Here is a 20,695-nt window from a genome sequence, read left to right as displayed (position 1 = left end):
AAAGAAACTGAGTGACCGGCTACTAAAGCAATCAAATAGCAAATCACTGCAGCGGTGGTAACTAGGGTTCACACACTAGAGGAAGTCTGTTAGAAAAGGCATAACGATGTTCTTACGTGACCGCCAAAGGATTCGACTCATCGTCTTGCTTACTGTAATTCAATCTATAAAAGCCGACAGACAGCGTGAGAAATTCGTTCTGAGCCATTTAGAACCAAGGGAGTAAACGGTTGTGAAATAGGGTGTTTATTGCACAACATCCCAGTCTACAAACTGCACGAAGAGCACGTTGAACGGTCTATTTTCTCTACAACGTTTGTTATGCTATTTCGAACCACAAGTTCAGCACCAATTTCTTCCTTTTCACTAATCTGAAGGAGAACAGAGGGTGAATGCTGCTGTGTACGACTAGTCAAGGGGGTTAGGCCCAGGAACGTGTAACATGAAACACAAAATGTTGATGGCCCGCCTCGCCAGATGCCTGGAAAACAATGGGCTTTATGTGAAAAAATTACCATATATCTGAGCAATATTGAAAGTAAGTTTTAAGAATAAATATGCATTTTTATACGAGTACGTCTGAAAAAAAGCTGTAATTTCAATTTCGAAGTACGAATCGTTATTTCATCAATGTACACTTAGGAAGTTCGCCTCGTTAGCTGTGTGATCGTAGCGTCTAGCTGCCATGTCCGGGTTCGCTTCCCGCTAGGGTCGGAGATCTCCGCTGTTCGTTGACTGGGTGTGGTGTCGCCCTCATCATCACTTCATAACCATCGACACGCAAGTCGCCCAGTGTGTCGTCAACTGAAAAGACTTGTTTCTTGACGGCTGAACTTCTCCAGTTGGGGAATGAATATCTTAAATCATTTCATTTCATAGACAGGAATTTCTGACATCAGGAAGGAAAAATTACCCATACCTAGAGAAGACATAAAAACGTTTGGGTTATCCACGACAACAAGTCGATAACATCAAATATTGCATGTTTTCAGATCACGCTACATTGAGTAATGTGCTCAGGGGATTCGGCATGGAAAGCATCGATTTAAACCTGCCACCATTTGCCTGTCGAAATTATAGAAACTCTTTTAGTTTCGGTGATGGACGATGCGAAATAAGCTTTGATGAAACTTGTGCAAATATCGGGAAATGAAAAGAAAACGTTGTAATGGACAATAAAAGTCGACTACTATTTGTCGCCGAAATCATTGGAATTCAGTGGCTTTCGAATGTAGAATATCTGAAATAGGCTAAGACTGAAAAACGAAAGAAAAATAACTACTTTCAAGTTGGTTTTCTAGGTATAGGATAATACCAGGGCTTCTTAAAACTTCGTAAAACTCCTGTATTTCCAGGTAATAGTCTAGACGTTCCCAGCTGAGTAATGCTGTAATGGCAGTTAGTAGGGGCATGGTGCGTAGTGTTGTTGGAATTATGTGACTTGTGTTAAATGACCAGTGCAGAATTCCAACTACGCAAAGATCGATCGCAACGTCAACCGTAGAAAAGGCCATGCGACTGCTTGACCACACTGTAAGACTTCAGGAGAGGTAGAAAAGAAAATCGAAAAACAGGAACTGAGCTACGGAAGAAGGAAACGAAGCAGACTGCGCAAAAGAAATATATAACAAAATGTTTAAGGAAAATGGAAACAACGGACCAAATATGACCTCTATCGAAAGAAGAGAAAGATGGCGAAACTTTCCTCATTAGGGACAAACAACAAGGTACCAATCGGGAATGCTACACAGTTTCTGAATCAGGTAGACTGTAAACATAAGGAACTCAGAATCTACTTTTATAAATTAACAATTGCAACCACTCTTGATCCGCTTTAACCAAGTCCTGTGGATTGGATTCACTATAACCTAATCAGATGACTACTAGGCATCCTTTCAGATGAAATTCGAAATTGAAACTTCCTGGCAGATTAAAACTGTGTGCCGGACCGAGACTCGAAATCGGGACCTTTACCTTTCGCAGACAAGTGATCTACCAACTGAGCTACCCAAGCACGACTCACCACCCGTCCTCACAATTTTACTTCCGCCACCGTGAGTCGCGCTTGGGTAGCTCAGTTGGTAGAGCACTTGCCTGTGAATGGCAAAGGTCCCGAGTTCGAGTCTCGGTCCGGCACACAGTTTTAATCTTCCAGGAAGTTTCAAAACCAGCACACACTCCGCGGAAGAGTGAAAAATTCGCTCAGGAAATTCGAAATCGCTATACTTGTGGACTCCAGAGAGAGCTCTACAAACGACAGCAGTCCAGTACTTTGTTGTACGTTCCTCTCATGATGATTAATGCTCACTACCGATAGCAGCTGATACATGTTACGTTTCTACGATCCCACAGCAATCATTGCAGCCTTACATTTTCAGATCGCTTACAGTGTCACCCTTCCTTATTAAATATGTGAAAGTAAATAGTGATATGACCTTGGATCTGAGCAGAAACTCATCTCAGTGATTTTATTTTGCAGAATAGAACAATACAAAGCAGTCTCAACTAAGTTCTGGAGTATCTAGAAACTAGTAATCAATATCTCATTGACAGTTGAATAGAAAAACCATTCCTGGAGACATTTATGCTTCGAGGTATGTTAATATACCTACTCACATAACATACACTTCTTGCATTATTTCAAACTTGGGGAACGATTCGAAAAATGTCATTGCACGTTTAGATTCCATAAGCGTCTATGTGCATGTGAATATGGTTTGAAAACTGACGGCACTGTCTTTTAAATACATGTAATTTCCCGCTTGTAGCTTCAGTTTGCATCGTCCACTAGGAAATTTATGTGTTTGGTTGATTTGGGGAAGGAACCAAAGACCTAGGTCATCGGTCCCATCGGGTGAGGAAAGGATGAGGGAGAAAGTCGGTCGTGCCCTTTCAAAGGAACCATCCCGGCATTTGCCTGAAGCGATTTAGGGAAATCACGGAGAACCTGAATCAAGGTGGCCGGAGGCGGGTTTGAACCGTCATCGTCCCGAATGCGAGTCCAGTGTGCTAACCACTGCGCCACCCCTCTCGGTGAAATTTGTGTGCGAATATGCTTTCAAACTGATGTCACTGTCTTTTTAACGCATACAGTTCTCCACATGCAGGTTCAGCTCGCATCATCCACTAAGAAATGTTACCTCTATGTTTCAGAGCGGACTCATCTCATCGCTGACGTATCTGTTTTCCTGGATCAGTGGCGTTGCATTTGGATGGTTGTCGCAGACGTTGCGAGCCAAAGGCATTCTCTCACATCTCACGTGCTACCGGCTCTTCAATGGAATAAGTAAACATTTATGTAGTCTGTATGGAGTCAAATTTTCAAACGTGTGTATGACGACCTTTTTATATGAAGACAGCTGTTACAACGCTATACTTACCTACTTCCGGCCATTGTGGCCGAGCGGTTCTAGGCGCTTCAGTATGGAACCTCGCGACCGTTGCGGTCGCAGGTTCGAATCCTGCCTCGGGCATGGATGTGTGTGATGTCCTGAGGTTCGTTATGTTTCAGTAGTTCTAAGTTCTAGGGGACTGATGACCTCAGATGTTAAGTCCCATAGTGCTCAGAGCCATTTAAACCATTATTAAACTTACCGACTTTTCCTGCTGGCGAAAATAATTTATAAAACACGTTGTGTAAAACGAAAATTCCATCGTCTCCAGTAACTTACGTTTCTGTCCAAATCTGTATGTGCTATAATTTTTGGCATGACATAGTTCCAAAAAGATTTATGACAGACAAAGTCTTATGTGCAGTAACTTTTCATATAATTTGTTTTAAATTACATCACGTATCTACACATCCTGCCCACATTTATTTAAATATATGATATATATAATATATGATATATATATGAGGCATCAAGGGATCACCAATTTAGTATTGGAGGGCAGCGTGGAGGGTAAAAATCGTAGAGGGACACCAAGAGATGAATACACTAAGCAGATTCAGAAGGATGTAGGTTGCACAGGATAGAGTAGCATGGAGAGCTGCATCAAACCAGTCTCAGGACTGAAGACCACAACAACAACAACATGATAGTGGCTATATGAGACATCATTATGTATATTTTATATGAGGGCTATTCGGAAAATAAGGTCTGATCGGGCATGAAATGGAAAATACAGTAAAAATCCGCTGAAGCTTTGCAGAGATGCGTTGGGCAATGTCTCTAACATACCTGTCTATTGCGTCATGTCGCTTTTTTCAGTTCTGAGCGCACAGTGAGCACATAAAGACTCCTAGAAAATAGTGTCTCCGGCAAGTATGAGTGGCTGGTGAAAGATTTCGCCTGATTTCTTGCAGCCCACGTATCATAACCGTCATTTGTTTCCTTCCTTATGAAAATTCTCGGCCGCACTCTGCAGGGGCAGTGAAGGCGTCCCTGCGGCGTTTTCGATGGGAAGTGTTTGATCACGCACCGTGAAGGCCGTAGTAGGCTCCCCTGAATTTCAACTCTGCTCACATGAGCCGCTGGCTATGAAGACGACATTTTGGCATAGAAAACTAGCTGTAGACCAGCGCAGAGAATTGTGGAAAGCACAGGCGGTTGCCTTCTGCGACGAGGATATTGGAAAGTTGGTACAACGCTGCGACAAATGTCTAAGTCTGATCCGCTGTGTAGAGAAGTAGCTGGAAAGTCTAGCAAACTGTTACAAATAAAACATTTTTGATTTTCGCGGTGGTTTCCGTTTCGTGACCGATCGGACCTTACTTTCCGAACAGCCCTAGTAGTATGTAAACAATAACGCATATCTGTCATGTTTTATTCTCGGTAAGATTTGTTTGAATGAGCGCAATGGGACAGCTTATTATGGGTTTTCCTTTTATTAACTTGTTCAGACTACAGCTGGAAACATGAATAGATAAGAAACTAAGCTTTTTGGATCAACTATTTTTTTAATTTTTGTCGTTAAAGAGCTCAGTGAAAGTTGCAAACGTATCCGTTACTAACTCGTTGTTTTAACTAAACTGCTCTCCGTTTATTTTCTGTCTTAAACAAGGTTTATGCTGCTGCGACATGAAGATATCAGATGTACATAGATTTGTGAAAAAGGATGGGCATGTCATTTGGCAAATGTATGCTGAGCATATGCGATTGGCACTGATTAGCGATAATAGCATTACCTGATTCCTGTGTAGTACGTAGATGTTTCCTGAAGAAGAATTTACAATCCTATAATAAGGCATTACTGTAGCTGTGTAGCGTATCACAGTTTGGCTTAAGTAAAACGGTGATGCTGCACCGGCCAACGAGCTCCTTTTGGTTTCAGCTAGCGTCGGTGCAGCTGCGTGCCTGGTGGCGATAACCCTGGTCGAGTGCCAGACTCAGGTGATCGTGGTCCTCCTCGTGCTGGTGCTGGTGGCCAACAGCGGTCTCTACGGAGGCAGCTACCTCAACCACGTCGACCTGGCTCGGAACTTTGCTGGAACGATTGCTGGCATTTTGCACTTACTCATGAATTCCACCGGGATTTTCACGCCACTTGTCATCGGAGCTCTGACGAAAGGAAACGTGAGTATTTGTACTAATCTGTGGTCTTGCATACGAAAAGCGACCCCTTGTGAGCAACTGAATTGTAAGTGAAGTGAATGACGTGTGACTAGGGCCTCCCGTCGGGTAGGCCGTTCGCCGGGTGCAAGTCTTTCGAATTGACGCCACTTCGGCAACTTGCGCGTCGATGGGGATGAAATAATGATGATTAGGACAACAGGACACACAGTCCCTGAGCGGAGAAAATCTCCGACCCAACCGGAAATCGAACCCGGGCCCTTAGGATTGACATTCTGTCGCGCTGACCAATCAGCTTCCGGGGACGGACAATTGTAAGTGGTATCGTACTCTTTGGCGTGCCCTTGAGTTATTCTCGTTTTAAAGCAATTTACGCCTCTGTACCTTAGAATAACGTGGTGATTTTTCTTAAACTGTCATAGAATCCTCTAAATTTTGTTATTGGTCCTGTTTAAACTGTGGACAGACCTAACGTGCATTCACCATGTGGTCTCTATGTCCCAGCTCCTCGCAACAGCTACGGGTGAGACGAGACTGTTTCTTTGAAGAAACTTGCTTTTTGTTGCCTAAGGTTTCCTTCTCTTTCCCTTGTATGGCTTCACTGTAGTGATTTTCACATTCGACGTGGTTGATGAGGAAGCGTTAGGTCGTGGAACAATGCATCTATGGCAGTGGTACGAGATATCTGAAATTACTCTCGTAATACTGTCATAGAGCTGTCGGGATACTGTTTTGTTATATTGTCCTGCACGAAATAACTGTTGGCCTGGTAGTCCTTAGGAGGAAAAAAAAAAAGACCGTAATATGCCCTTCACATTCCTGTCAGGAATGCTTGGTTGCAAAAAATCTGTTAAATAATTCGTGCTGCACTAATTTCACATCTCGGTGCTAGTTTCGGATCGGAAGCAGAAGATCTTAGTGTAACTGACGAGTATTTTCACTACTCGAACGTCGAGTGTCCTGCCAGTTCACATACCCCAATAAATACAGCCACACTTCAGAAAAAAGAGCGTTTCAGGATCAACCTCTCTGTCAAAAACAGACTGCAATAAGTAGCTGCAGTAATGATGTCGACCAACAATATCTGAATGTGTGAGTCTACGCACTCAAGTTATTAGACTGCATAGCTGTGTGAGCAGACGCTACAACAACGGGAAGTTACAAAGATTTTATCTGACTCTTTCAGCTGAAACCGATAAGACGTTCACTGTAGTTAGAGGCTCGAATTGCTGTTTCAGACAGTACCGCAATCTTATAATATAATTAAAACCATTTTATGTCCACCAACTTTTCAACGAGCATTTAACGAAGAACGTGCAGGAAACCATGTCGTGTTGGTAAATATTCTTGTGCCAAATAACATCGTTTGACCCCCACTGCATTTTCTTCAGGCTGAATGGAAACTTTATTTCACACTGATTTTCTAACACGGATTTTGGGTATGACTATTGGCTCGATTGGTCGTAAGCATTTATCGAAAAATGTGCTTGTACCATGAGATAATCTGGTGAAATGCTTCCATCTACCTTCAGAAAAAATGACAAATCGCTCGGAGTTTCTAAAGCGCTAGAGACACTACGGATCTGCGACATAAATTTTGTACAAGCAAAAGATTACGGTGGACGCAAATGCTGATATCATTTGGAGCGTGTCTCCTCTTGATGTCGTAGTATATGATTTGAATGTGTAGAGCTCGTAGGAACTTCTCTGAAGGAAACATCCGATATCGATTACCTGGTTCTCTTATAAGAGTATTGCGCACCAATATACACATAACATCGGACGCTGTACAATGAACTACTACAGATTTAGCATTGCTTGTGAGCCATAGACACCTTGGAGATGACATCCTCAGGGTCCTACCATCTGACGACATGAACGAATCAGACGGATTTTTCAAGTAAAGTAGGAAGTAGTTCAGCAATTGCATATACAAGGCACAAATTTCTGTATTAATGCGTTGTCACATAATAATAATAATAATTCAACTGCATGACCCAGAAAAAATTCCTATGGATGCATTCCTTCGCTTTTGAAGAGATGAAGAAATGAAAGAGGTGATAATTGGGTTGTAAGGTTAATGGGGAAGTACTCGATTTTTTATTTCGAAAGTGCTTTACTTGGCAGTCCCTCCTTTGGTCGCTTCCTTCGACTTTCTCCGAGGCTTAGAAAGACATATTTCAGCATCCCAAAGTGTCATCTTCAAATGTAATTCTGGTGATGTGCCTTTAATTTGCTGGACCAGCATCGCCGGGGAATATCGGGTGCAACATGACCCCTTGGACCTTGTCACTTTTGTACAGTTATGTTTCATCATGAAAGCCTGTGATGTCGAATATCGATTTTGACTGGAAGCTGTAAAATCGTATCACGTAATAATCCACTGAACAAACACTGAGGCTTCTGTTCCTGGGCAAGGCTCTGTAGTAATCGCTTGGAAAACATCTTGGTAAGAAACCTCTGTTGTGAGTTCTTACAGACAACTTTCGATTCATCTCGCAATAGTACACTGTATAGCTGCAGCGTATGTCCTCTTCAATAATTCCGCAGACTCAAGATGCTCATTCTTTCGTAGCAGCTACTGACAGACATCTAGATCCACATTAATTTTCAAGACAATTTCATGTAGGAATTTAAAGTGTTTATGAAAGAGATGGCGAAATCAGTATACTGGGGTGACACATCACATTTCTACCATGACTTAAGTCAGCAGTGAACGGTCACTTGAATGCCTTGTAATGTATCAGAGTCGCAAAAGGTCGCTGTCAGCTGGCAGCACTGTTACCAGCTTTCAAATGCGAAGCACTGCAGGCGAAAATAGTAGTCTTCTATACAGCTGAGATAACAATGAGGCGAGTGGATTTCTAGACTGGCCAGAACCTCAGGTTAGTTTTGCAGATATTTTTGACGGATCGGGTCTGCCGATCTCAGGTCGTCGTTTTTCACTAATGTGCAGGCCTCACCTGTCGGATCTAGTTTCTCAGCTATATCCGGAGACCGGGTCCCTTCCTGTGTAGGATAAATCAGTGGATTTTTGTGGTTTATTCGCAGACTCAGGACTGCAGTGCCTGCTCGACATGCCAGAGGCCACAGACGATAGAGTTCAGTAGTTGTGACTCTGCCTCGCCGAAAGTACGATGTACAGTGCGACGTTTTTTACTGCACTGGATTTTGAAACTCGTTTACATCATCGAAAGGATGTTAATGTGGAAACTAGTAGGAAGAAAACTGAGGCAGCCGCCGCGGACTCGTACACTATGTACTCATAGATTTCTCGGAATAACAATTGTGCAAAAAACAATGGAATGACGAAAGACAAAACTGAAGACATATGGGTCTGCTTCAGAATCGTGTGTGTTCCTCTGATAATCGTGAAGACGACCAAGAGATGAATACACTAAGCAGGTTCAGAAGGATGTAGGTTGCAGTAGTTACTCGGAGATGAAGAAGCTTGCACAGGCTACAGCTGCATCAAACCAGTCTCTGGACTGAAGACCACAACAAACGACAACAACACAGTTATGGGTAATACAATAATGAACACATTACAAGCAATTTCTTGTTGGCACTCACCATCGTGTTGGTTTATACAGCTCTTCTCCCCTCCCCTTTTTTGGATTCTTTGAGAGGCCTGGACCTTCTACATCTACACGATTACTCTGCAATTCACATTTAAGTGCTTGGAAGAGGGTTCATCGAACCACAATCATACTATCTCCCTACCATTCCACTCCCGAACAGCGCGCGGGAAAAATGAACATCTAAACCTTTCTCTTCGAGCTCTGATTTCTCTTATTTTATTTTGATGATCATTCCTACCTATGTAGGTTGGGCTCAACAAAATATTTTCGCATTCGGAAGAGAAAGTTGGTGACTGAAATTTCGTAAATAGATCTCGCCGCGACGAAAAAGTCTTTGCTTTAATGACTTCCATCCCAACTCGCGTATCATATCTGCCACACTCTCTCCCCTATTACGTGATAATACAAAACGAGCTGCCCTTTTTTGCACCCTTTCGATGTCCTCCGTCAATCCCACCTGGTAAGGATCCCACACCGTGCAGCAATATTCTAACAGAGGACGAACGAGTGTAGTGTAAGCTGTCTCTTTAGTGGACTTGTTGCATCTTCTAAGTGTCCTGCCAATGAAACGCAACCTTTGGCTCGCCTTCCCCACAATATTATCTATGTGGTCTTTACAACTAAAGTTGTTCGTAATTTTTGCACCCAGCCTTGAGAATTGTACTATTTATCGAGTAATCCAATTCCAACGGATTTCTTTTGGAACCCATGTGGATCACCTCACACTTTTCGTTATTTAGCGTCAACTGCCACCTGCCACCTGCCACACCATACAGCAATCTTTTCTAAATCGCTTTGCAACTGATACTGGTCTTCGGATGACCTTACTAGACGGTAAATTACAGCATCATCTGCGAACAACCTAAGAGAACTGCTCAGATTGTCACCCAGGTCATTTATATAGATCAGGAACAGCAGAGGTCCCAGGACGCTCCCCTGGGGAACACCTGATACCACTTCAGTTTTATTCGATGATTTGCCGTCTATTACTTTCTCAGCTCTTTTCCGATACGCAATATCAAATCTTGTAGCTTAGATTTAATAAATATAGGTCTACAGCTCGAATAACGTCTAGAAAAGTTTCAATCATCTCATTGTACTCCCTGTTCTTCACATTCTTGTTCGTGTAAAGAACCAACTAAATCTTGCTGTCACATGAAAACCACAGGAGAACTCATTGACTTTCTTCGCAGAAATCCAGTCGTGCGTTCCAAGCAGGGAGGGTGGGATCGTTAGTTCCGAGAACTACAGGAAACGGCCTGAAGGTCGTGTTCCCACGCGTGCACAGGCAGCATCTGAGGGATTCTCACAATCTTCCAGCTATTGACAGCTCTCCGTAGCCAACAGTGTTCTTGATTGAAATGGGTGACGAAGATTTTGTCCGGCGACCTGCATTTAGGAATTTTGCGAAGACCTTACAGGGCATGTATAACTGAAAAAAATTGAGAAATGTTTTAGAAATGATAGCTGACTTTTATGTAGTTTTTGGCGCTGATTTCAGAAATGATATTTTTTCCTATCATGTAAGGTTTGTCTACAAAAAGGGATAAAACTTTGAAAAAAACCTAAAAATGCCATTTTTATATGAGTATTATTTATGTACGATGTTATTAAACCACCTTAAACATAGTTAAACTCAAACACAGAGTAAGAATACTTGATTAAGCTTTATTACAACACTATTACAAGTATTTCTAGCAACGTTTCCTTTTTCCTTCTAAACTTTTTTTTGTACTTTTCCTGCTGTGGAGTAGAGGATTTTCTCTTTCTAACATTCAACAGTAGTCAGCCACCTTTTTCTTGTCCCAGCGTCCTTGATATCTTTGTTCCATTTCTTTTACGTCTTGATGGAATCGTTATTCTTGTTTTTCACTGACAGCTCCAAGATTTCACGAAAAGTTGTCCAGGTGATAATGAAGGAAATTAACACTCATGTTGCAGCCCAACAGTTCGTAGTTTGTTAACAGATCGGCAACAACATTCTCGTAGTTTGAGTCTTTTTTACTTCCTAGAAAATTGGGTTACAACTTATTTAAAAGATTTCCATGCTTTCCTTTCCTGGTTTTCCATTTTCAACTCGAATTTTTCATCCTTCATAAGTTTTCTTGTATCAGGCCCAACAAATACCCCTTCTCTAAATTTTGCGTCGGAGAGGCCAGGGAATTGCTCACAAAGATGTCTAAAATAGTCTCCTTCTTTAGGCAATGGTTCGACAAATTATTTCATCAGTCCCAAGCTAATGTGAAGTGGCATACGTAAAATCTTTTTAGGATCCACTAAACTATTCTTTTTAATGTTCTTAACTGCAGGAAAAAAAAAATTTCTTACTGACCATTCTGTTTTAACATAATGTTGTTTACAGTCAAGGCTATCCCATTCACAGAGGAAGCAGGGGAAGTTTGTGCAGCCACCCTGTTGGCCTGGTAGCATAGAGATCACTTTCACATCCCCACAGACGGTCCACACACGATCAGAGTACTTAAGCTTTTTAAGGACCAATTCAAGGTTTTCATAACATCCTTTCAATTTAACTGAATGTCCTACCGGTAAAGATGGATATTGATTGCTATTGTGCAGAATAACAGCTTTCAGGCATCATTTGGAGGAATCAATGAAAAGTCTCCATTCACCAGATTCAAATTTGATATTGAATGTCTCCAACAACCCAGGAACATTAGTACAAAAATGAGGCCAGTAACCCTTTTTTTCTCAACTTCGACCCTAAAAACTCGGCTGAATCCTTTGGAAAGCCTAAGTCTCTGACCAAATCATTTAGTTCCGACTGCGTGAAGAATTCTGGCTCATCGTTGGGGGGGGGGGGGGGGGGGGCTCATAATTACAATCATTTTCGTCTTCATCACTGGCTTGAGACAACTGATCAACATCATCCAAAATGTTTTCAACTGTAGCTGGAGGACAAGGTACAGGTAAATGAAGCCCATGAGGAACAGGGCGCATAGCTGAAGGAACGTTCAGATACAAAATCTCCTTTTTGTTTTTCAAATTAAAACCTTGCGCACAGTCTTCACTGTGATTTTTTGGCTCTCTTCAAATCGTAGGTATTGCGAAACGAAATGATTTCTTCTTACCTTGTAACCATTGTCTCAGTCCTTCTACACACACAGAACACACTTTGTGAGGAGCCTATGATTGACTTGACCGGCCAGTTTCATACCAAAACAGGGAAAGTACACCTTTTTAGCAAAATCAGAAATGTTTCTCTGTTGTTTTTTAACAGTATAAGTCCACAAATATAGCAGAAAGAATCAAGAGAGTTCACAAACCTGTAGAAGCCATTATAAACACAAAACTAAATTTCACTTCAACGAAGAAACAAATGAAGTGTGCTCAGCAGAGTGGTTACATCCGCACAGACAGTAGCTTCACCTTATAGTGGAGAGCAGACGGTAGGTGAAGGAGGAAGGAAAAAGAGTAGAAGGGGTATACACACAGATAGCCTACTGGCAGAAAATCCGGTATGAACCGGATTCTACTAATTTTGCCATACAATTATTTTAAGAAAAGAATGGCTGCCTCATGTTGGCAACCTAAATTTAGACTGATTACATTTGAAGGTTAACTTATTAGGCTAAATATATTATATTTTTAAGATATTATTTAACTTTTTACTGAAAAGTGGTAGTTGTACATATGTTAAAACATCTTAAAAGTAAAAATTCAATGTGTGATTTGTCAATAAATAAAGGGTGATGGAATTTTTTCACTATCTTTTCTGTATTCAGCACAACAAATATCACAAGAGTCACTGTAAAAATTTGAAAGAATTTTTTTCATTGCAGACATAATTTATCTCTTAAATATATAAAAAGTATTCACATTAGCGGTTTCGGCATAAAACTGCCATCTTAAGCGGTGTTTAATCCGCAAAAAGTCTTGTGCAGACAAACAAATATAGTTAGGCACTTTGAAGAACGCAGTCACTTATGATTTGAATGAATTTACTTCTTGTCACATGATAAAAGATTGAAATTCCAATAACATTCAACGTTTTTATATATGAATATGGAAGAGGGGAGAGGTCAAGTACAAGGGGAGGGGAAAAACTTATTTTATGTAAAACTGGTATTTTTAATAGACGATGTCATGAATGTAAATTAAAGTTAAATTTTCTAAAATGTTTTTAGAAGTGCAATGAAAAATAAAAAAAATTGCAAACACATGGAAACGTCAAATACTGTCATATCTTAGGATCATATAAAATGTGTAGGATTTGCAAGTTTAATTTGACATTCATAACCAAATTCTTAAAACTTTTACTCATAAAAACACTTAAACATGTATAACTAAATGATTAACAGAACCATAATTAAATACATTTTACATAAACTGTATCATTAGTGAAGAAAATAAGCACAAAGTATGACTAGATATATTTAAAAAAAGACAATATTTTTAAAATTAATGTATCATTTTAATGAAGAATAATTAAATTGTAATAGGTAATGGTCGATGATATCTGATTAAATGTATTAAGAAATCAGTTTTCTGATTTACATATTACCTACAGGTGAAGACAATATATTTATAACTCTAATTCTTACTCCATCAGATTCACAGTAAGGGTTATTTTGTACATATATTTGGTGAAAATTGCTAGGGATTGTTCAGTGTTTCAGTCTAATGAGTTACCTTAATTAAAGCAAGATGTCATCCCCACAAAAATACTTTCTACAGCTGGCCACAGAAACTCGAAAGGTTGTCTTATGGGGAAATTTATAGGGAAAGACTATAGTGTTTTATATTATTTATGAAGACCTTACTCAATACGGAGGTTTCTCTTCTAGATAACAGCTCCCTCAGAACTTATTATAATGTGTATTATTTATGTGCTAGAGAAAAAAATAAGTGGTTCTCGAAAATGTTTCTCCAGGTAGTTCGATTTTGCGTATCCTCTTCTTTTGCACCAAATCTTCTCATTACCATATACACATTATGAAGCCAGATGCTCATCGACCATTCTGTTGATCTTCTTCGCTTAGTTTCCCACCACAGTTCTGGTATTCTTGCTGCCTCGAGTCTTCGAACTGGGAGAAGGAATATGTGATGTAATGGGTCGAAGATAATTACAGTGATACAGACACTAAGACTATACACTACCTAAAAGTAAGTATTATTTAGCAGTTTCATAGATTACAAGAAAACATTACTTATTCTCCAGATAAAGCGAATTTATACTAATGTAGAATACCGATACAATGAAATTATTTCAGCAGCCAGCTTCTTTTAATTTCCAATAAAGTCATCCACTGGAGCCTAGCAGTTACCAAAAAACTGCACCGCCGATAATTTTCCAAGTATTACTAAATACACGCAAGCAGTTCCAAAATCAGTGGTAATGATAGAGTCCTCTCTCCAGGCTGCTTTTACAAAGGCTGAATTCGCATCCATGCGAAATATTTAGTTTTTCTGCTGAGGCCATATCTGTACTTGCTGGTTAACATTATACACAGAATCACACAGCAACAGATATTTTGATTATAACGTACTGCAGGAGCTTGCTCCGAGATGTGCAGTTCATGCCAGAATGCAACTACACGCTACCGTCTCTAAAACATAGGTTAGCGCTTGGGAGTCCCTTGTCCAATGCCTCACTAACGGGACTTCCTCTAGCGAAGAATTCGGGAGCAACCTGTAGAGACGCGAGAGAGGGAACGGAATTTTTCCACGGTGGAAACTTAATTACCGTAGCTATGAAGATGATTCATCCCTAGACCCGGGTTTGTGCAATTTGTGGTAGAAAACGTCATTATCATTAATGTCAATGCTAAACGAATTATGAAGCACTGTAAAACAACCAGCACTGCCAACTCTCTGAAGTATAAACCATATTACAAAGTTTTTATTGTAACGTTCTTTATCGATTTCTTTAGAATACATTAAATGAATGCCTGAAATGGGAACGCGTACAAAACTGGAGTTATCGTGTAACATGTTGTAACTGCAAGTGGTGTGCTTACTCTGTGTTATTGTTAGCAAAAACTTTATACGAACTGATTGGGCAATGCAAGTCCCAGTACCAATAAAGAAATACAGTCAACTGCAAAATACATTCAACTTCTTAGTTACTCAATCCTCTCGTCTTGTTCAAAACTGATAACTTTGATCCCTTTGCACATAACAAATAAATAAAACTGTCTTACCTCTAAAGCAGCAACGGTGGATCGCGATATATTCCGGGTCTCTCATGAAGAAGAATAAAATATACTAACTACAAGCTCATTAGTGTGCAATGCTGGCCGGAATACTTTGAAATATGCATTAAATTCTTTTGGCCGATAAATGAAAACATTTAAGACAAATTCAACTTCTTTGCAAAACATATGACCTGGACAGGGAGGCGGTAGTGATTTGTGTGAATTACTAACACTGACTTTTTCAATAGTGAAATCGTATTCGAAGTTAAGTTTGGCTTTCCAAAACAACTGACAACTTAAATTACGTAACTCAGAAAAATTAAAACCTTTTTACTAATTGAGTCACAAACAACTTTATATACCAACTAGCTCTGCAGATGATGAAGAAATTGCTGAAATGTATGATGAGATAAAAGAAATTATTCAGGTAGTGAAGGGAGACGAAAATTTAATAGTCATGGGTGACTGGAATTCGACAGTAGGAAAAGGAAGAGAAGGAAAAGTAGTAGGAGAATATGGATTAGAGCTAAGAAATGAAAGAGGAAGCCGGGTGGTAGAATTTTGCACAGAGCATAATTTAATCATAGCTAACACTGTTCAAGAATCATAAAAGAAGGTTGTATACATGGAAGAACCCTGGAGATACTAGAAGGTTTCAGATAGATTATATAAAGACAGAGATTTAGGAACCAGGTTTTAAATTGTAAGGCATTTCCAGGGGCAGATGTGGACTCGGACCACAATCTATTGGTTATGAACTGTCGATTAAAACTGAAGAAACTTCAAAAAGGCGGGAATTTAAGGAGATGGGACCTGGATAAACTGACTAAACCAGAGGTTGTACAGAGTTTCAGGGAGAGCATAAGGGAACAATTGACAGGAATGGTGGAAAGAAATACAGTAGAAGAAGAATGGGTAGCTTTGAGGGATGAAATAGTGAAGGCACCAGAGGATAAAGTAGGTAAAAAGACGAGGGCTAATAGAAATGCTTGGGTAACAGAAGATATGCTAAATTTAATTGATGAAAGGAGAAAATACAAAAATACAGTAAATGAAGCAGGCAAAAAGGAATACAAACGTCTCAAAAATGAGATCGACAGGAAGTGCAAAATGACTAAGCAGGGATGGCTAGAGGACAAATGTAAGGATGTAGAGGCTTATCTCACTAGGGGTAAGATAGATACTGCCTACAGGAAAATTAAAGAGAACTTTGGAGAAAAGAGAACCACTTGCATGAATATTAAGAGCTCAGATGGAAACCCAGTTTTAAGCAAAGAAGGGAAAGCAACAAGGTGGAAGGAATATATAGAGGGTCTATACAGGGGCGATGTTCTTGAGGACAATATTATGGAAACGGAAGAGGATGTAGATAAATATGAAATGGGAGATATGATAATGCGGGAAGAGTTTGACAGAGCGGTAAAGACCTAAGTCGAAACAAGGCTCCGGGAGTAGACAACATTCCATTAGAACTACTGACAGCCTTGGGAGAGCCAGTCCTGACAAAACTCTACCATCTGGTGAGCAAAATGTATGAGACAGGCGAAATACCCTCAGGCTTCAAGAAGAATATAATAATTCCAATCCCAAAGAAAGCAGGTGTTGACAGATGTGAAAATTACCGAACTATCAGTTTAATAAATCACAGCTGCAAAATACTAACGCGAATTCTTTAAAGACGAATGGAAAACCTGGTAACTGCCAACCTCGGGGAAGATCAGTTTGGATTCCGTAGAAATGTTGGAACACGTGAGGCAATACTGACCCTACGACTTGTCTTAGAAGAAAGATTAAGTAAAGGCATACCTACGTTTCTAGCATTTGTAGAATTAGAGAAAGCTTTTGACGATGTTGACTGGAATACTCTCTTTCAAATTCTGAAGGTGGCAGGGGTAAAATACAGGGAGCGAAAGGCTATTTACAACTTGTACAGAAAGCAGATAGCAGTTATAAGAGTCGAGGGACATGAAAGGGAAGCAGTGGTTGGGAAGGGAGTGAGATACGGTTGTAGCCTCTCCCCGATGTTATTCAATCTGTATAATGAGCAAGCAGTAAAGGAAACAAAAGAAAAGTTGGGAGTAGGTATTAAAATCCAAGGAGAAGGAATAAAAACTTTGAGGTTTGCCGATGACATTGTAATTCTGTCAGAGACAGCAAAGGACTTGGAAGAGCAGTTGAACGGAATGGACAGTGTCTTAAAACGAGGGTATAAGATGAACATCAACAAAAGCAAAACGAGGATAATGGAATGTAGTCGAATTGATTCGGGTGATGCTGAGGGAATTAGATTAGGAAATGAGACACTTAAAGTAGTAAAGGAGTTTTGCTATTTCGGGAGCAAAATAACTGGCATTGGAAAGGAAAGCGTTTCTGAAGAAGGGAAATTTGTTAACATCGAGTATTGATTTAAGTGTCAGGAAGTCGTTTCTGAAAGTATTTGTTTGGAGTGTAGCCATGTATGGAAGTGAAACATGGACGATAAATAGTTTAGACAAGAAGAGAATAGAAGCTTCCGAAATGTGGTGCTACAGAAGAATGCTGAAGATTAGATGGGTAGATCACATAACTAATGGGGAGGTATTGAATAGAATTGGGGAGAAGAGGAGTTTGTGGCACAACTTGACTAGAAGAAGGGATCGGTTGGTAGGACATGTTCTGAGGCATCAAGGGATCACCAATTTAGTACTGGAGGGCAGCGTGGAGGGTAAAAATCGTAGAGGGAGACCAAGAGATGAATACACTAAGCAGATTCAGAAGGATGTATGTTGCAGTAGGTACTGGGAGATGAAGAAGCTTGCATGAAGAAGCTGCATCAAACCAGTCTCAGGACTGAAGACCACAACAACAACAACATTCTAACCCTTGGTGGCTTCACAGAGCACACCACAAAAACTGCCTACTTCATCCTCTTTCGCTCACAGACAGCTATCCACTGCTGCGCACCAAGCGCTCTCTTGCTCCAACACTACAATCTCAGACAAGATGAAGTATCTTTGGCTTTGCGCTCGTGCACACTCAGCGATCCTCCTTATAGAGCCCATCAGAGACATGCATCGTTTATAATGTTATACATTCATTTTAGTTTACATTAGTATCATTACAATATTCGCGTGCCACATGTAAATGTACCCCAGTAGACTCCTGTATTTAAGACCGAGAAAGGGACTGGGAGTGTAAAGAACAGTGGCAAGGTCGAGGCGTCTTAAGGCTCGAATAAAATAAGTTTAAGATTACAAAAATGTCCAATTTCTCTGTGCAGATCGCTTTTCTTTGTTTTTAAATTACGTATTTCGCAACAGTTGCCCGTCTTTGTTACAGTTACGGAGTACGTTGTATGAGGTTATCAAGTGAAAACGATTTCTCTGCCTCGTGATGGCTGGGTGTTGTGTGATGTCCTTAGGTTAGTTAGGTTTAAGTAGTTCTAAGTTCTAGGGGACTGATGACCATAGATGTTAAGTCCCATAGTGCTCAGAGCCATTTGAACCATTTGAACCAAGTGAAAACGAAATATCCACCATAACGGGGCCACGGAAAGGTTCCATTCAAAATGAGATATCACATGTGTTAAGACATTTATCCCACTGGAAGACGAGTCGATTAGTTCCTGTTTTGTATAATACGGTTGGTCATTGGATCCTCAATCACACCCACTCTGCACTTGCTCGTCCGGTTGAAACCGACTTTGATGTATGTCTTTCTCCAGGTCACTAAAGATACGAAAATCACATGGTGAACGATTTGGGCTGTACTTAAGATACTACAGTGTGTCCCAACCAAATCGCTGAAGCGTAGCGTTTATCTGATTGGCAACAGGGGGGAACATTTTTATCGTTCAACAGGAAGATGTCGTCCGACAGCACTCCTGGGCGTTTTGACTTTATGGTACATCGCAGTTTCTGCAAAGTGTCTTCATAGTGCTGCATATTGATTGTAGTTTTACGCTCGAGGGTCTAGACAAGCAGAGGACCCCTGCAGTGGAAGAAGTACGCCATCATGACGTTATGTGGTGCCACCATTTTGGCTCCGAGGGCAAACGCCAAAGCTTACAGTGGAAACAATCCACATCTCCCCGCCAAAGAAATCCAAAGCTGTTCACACAAGCTCTAGTAAGGTCACGATAACTTTCTTCGACTGCAAAGGCCGTCTTTTCGTCAAGTTCCTCGAACGTGGAACCACGATAGTCCACAGTACTATGAAGACAGTGCAAAAACTACAGCGTGCCATAAAGTCAAAATGTCCAGGAATGCTGTCGGACAGAATCATCCTGTTGCACAATAATGCCCACTCCCACGCTACCAATCAGATGAAGGCTGCGCTTCTGCGATTTGATTGCGAAACACTGCAACATCCTCCATACAGCCCGGATCGCTAACTGTATTTTTTTCACACCTTTGGCGTCATATGCGTGAACGTCAGTTTCAGTCGGACGACGAAGAGCAAGAGTGGGTGTGGTTGTGGATCCGTCAGCGGCCGACCGCGGCCTACGAAACGGGAATTAATCGTCTCGTCTTCAAGTGCATAAATGTCTTAACCCGTGTGGTGATTACTTTAGAATGGAACCATTTCATGATGCCGTTGTGGTGAGTGGTTTTCATTCGACTGCGCCTTGTAGATACAGAGCTCCAAATTCACTGTCATAACCGTTATGTCAGTGAACTAGCAGTTCTAAATCGACAAGTTACTTCGCAACTGTAATAGATGCCCTTAAGATAGGAAACTGTCTTGAAAGTGGTTATTTGAAAGTAGAGGACAGTGATCTCCAGACGGAAATTGAATATTGTCGTACATATTAAGATAGCATACACTCCCTAATGACGGACATGGCTTGTTTTCATAAACTTTGTGATTGACAGACCGTAGTGGCAAGTGTCAGTATTACCGGCGTGCAACCAGCGACTCTTCTACAAACTTGTACAGCAAACATATGGCGCTTGCGAAAGGTCTACAATGGGTAGGCAGATGGTTACTACAATTCGGCTCATTGAAAAGTTAATCACAAAGTCATTTGAATCGAAGTGTAGGGCTTATGAGAGAGCTGACCGACAGCCATCTGGCGCTAGTATCACAAAAGCACTTCCACTGTCTTCGAAATGAGCGCAACCTCCTTTGAAAGCTCTAGCTGTGATGTCCCAGCCAGTAACGTAGGATCACGACGAGGGCGTCAGCGCTTCGCGCTTCTTCCCTATGGTTGTACTACTTCTGCTGCCGTTTGGACTAGCGGCACGTTTTGCACGTGAGTCGGCTTTCATCATGCTCCAGCCACAATGGCCGCGTACTATAATGATCACATGGCACTTGCAGTTGGCGTGACCCTGTGTAGAGATTCTGACTGAGACCCACTACCACTTGTCCCTCAGTAACGATCGCATACCTCTTATTGTTAGATGATACTGCCGTGAATGCAGTCTGGTATCTACCATTGTTCATCGCAGTAACGTTCAAACTT

The 20,695-nt window shown here is 40.9% G+C and overlaps 1 protein-coding gene across 2 annotated transcripts in view; it reads left to right on the top strand.

Annotated features, from left to right (window-relative positions):
* Positions 1-20,695, top strand: part of LOC126234448 (sialin-like) — a 152,482-nt gene that overhangs the window by 90,547 nt on the left and 41,240 nt on the right. For both annotated transcript variants that reach the window (XM_049943144.1, XM_049943143.1), the window contains 2 exons: positions 3,154-3,286; positions 5,275-5,516. In XM_049943144.1, coding sequence (XP_049799101.1) covers positions 3,154-3,286; positions 5,275-5,516 — 375 coding nt within the window. The remainder of the gene's footprint in view (positions 1-3,153; positions 3,287-5,274; positions 5,517-20,695) is intronic.

The sequence above is a fragment of the Schistocerca nitens genome, chromosome 2 (genome assembly GCF_023898315.1).
Source record: "Schistocerca nitens isolate TAMUIC-IGC-003100 chromosome 2, iqSchNite1.1, whole genome shotgun sequence".
NCBI lineage: Eukaryota > Metazoa > Arthropoda > Insecta > Orthoptera > Acrididae > Schistocerca > Schistocerca nitens.
The sequence above is the reverse complement of the archived record's forward strand: the minus strand, read 5'-3'. Positions and strand labels throughout refer to the sequence as shown.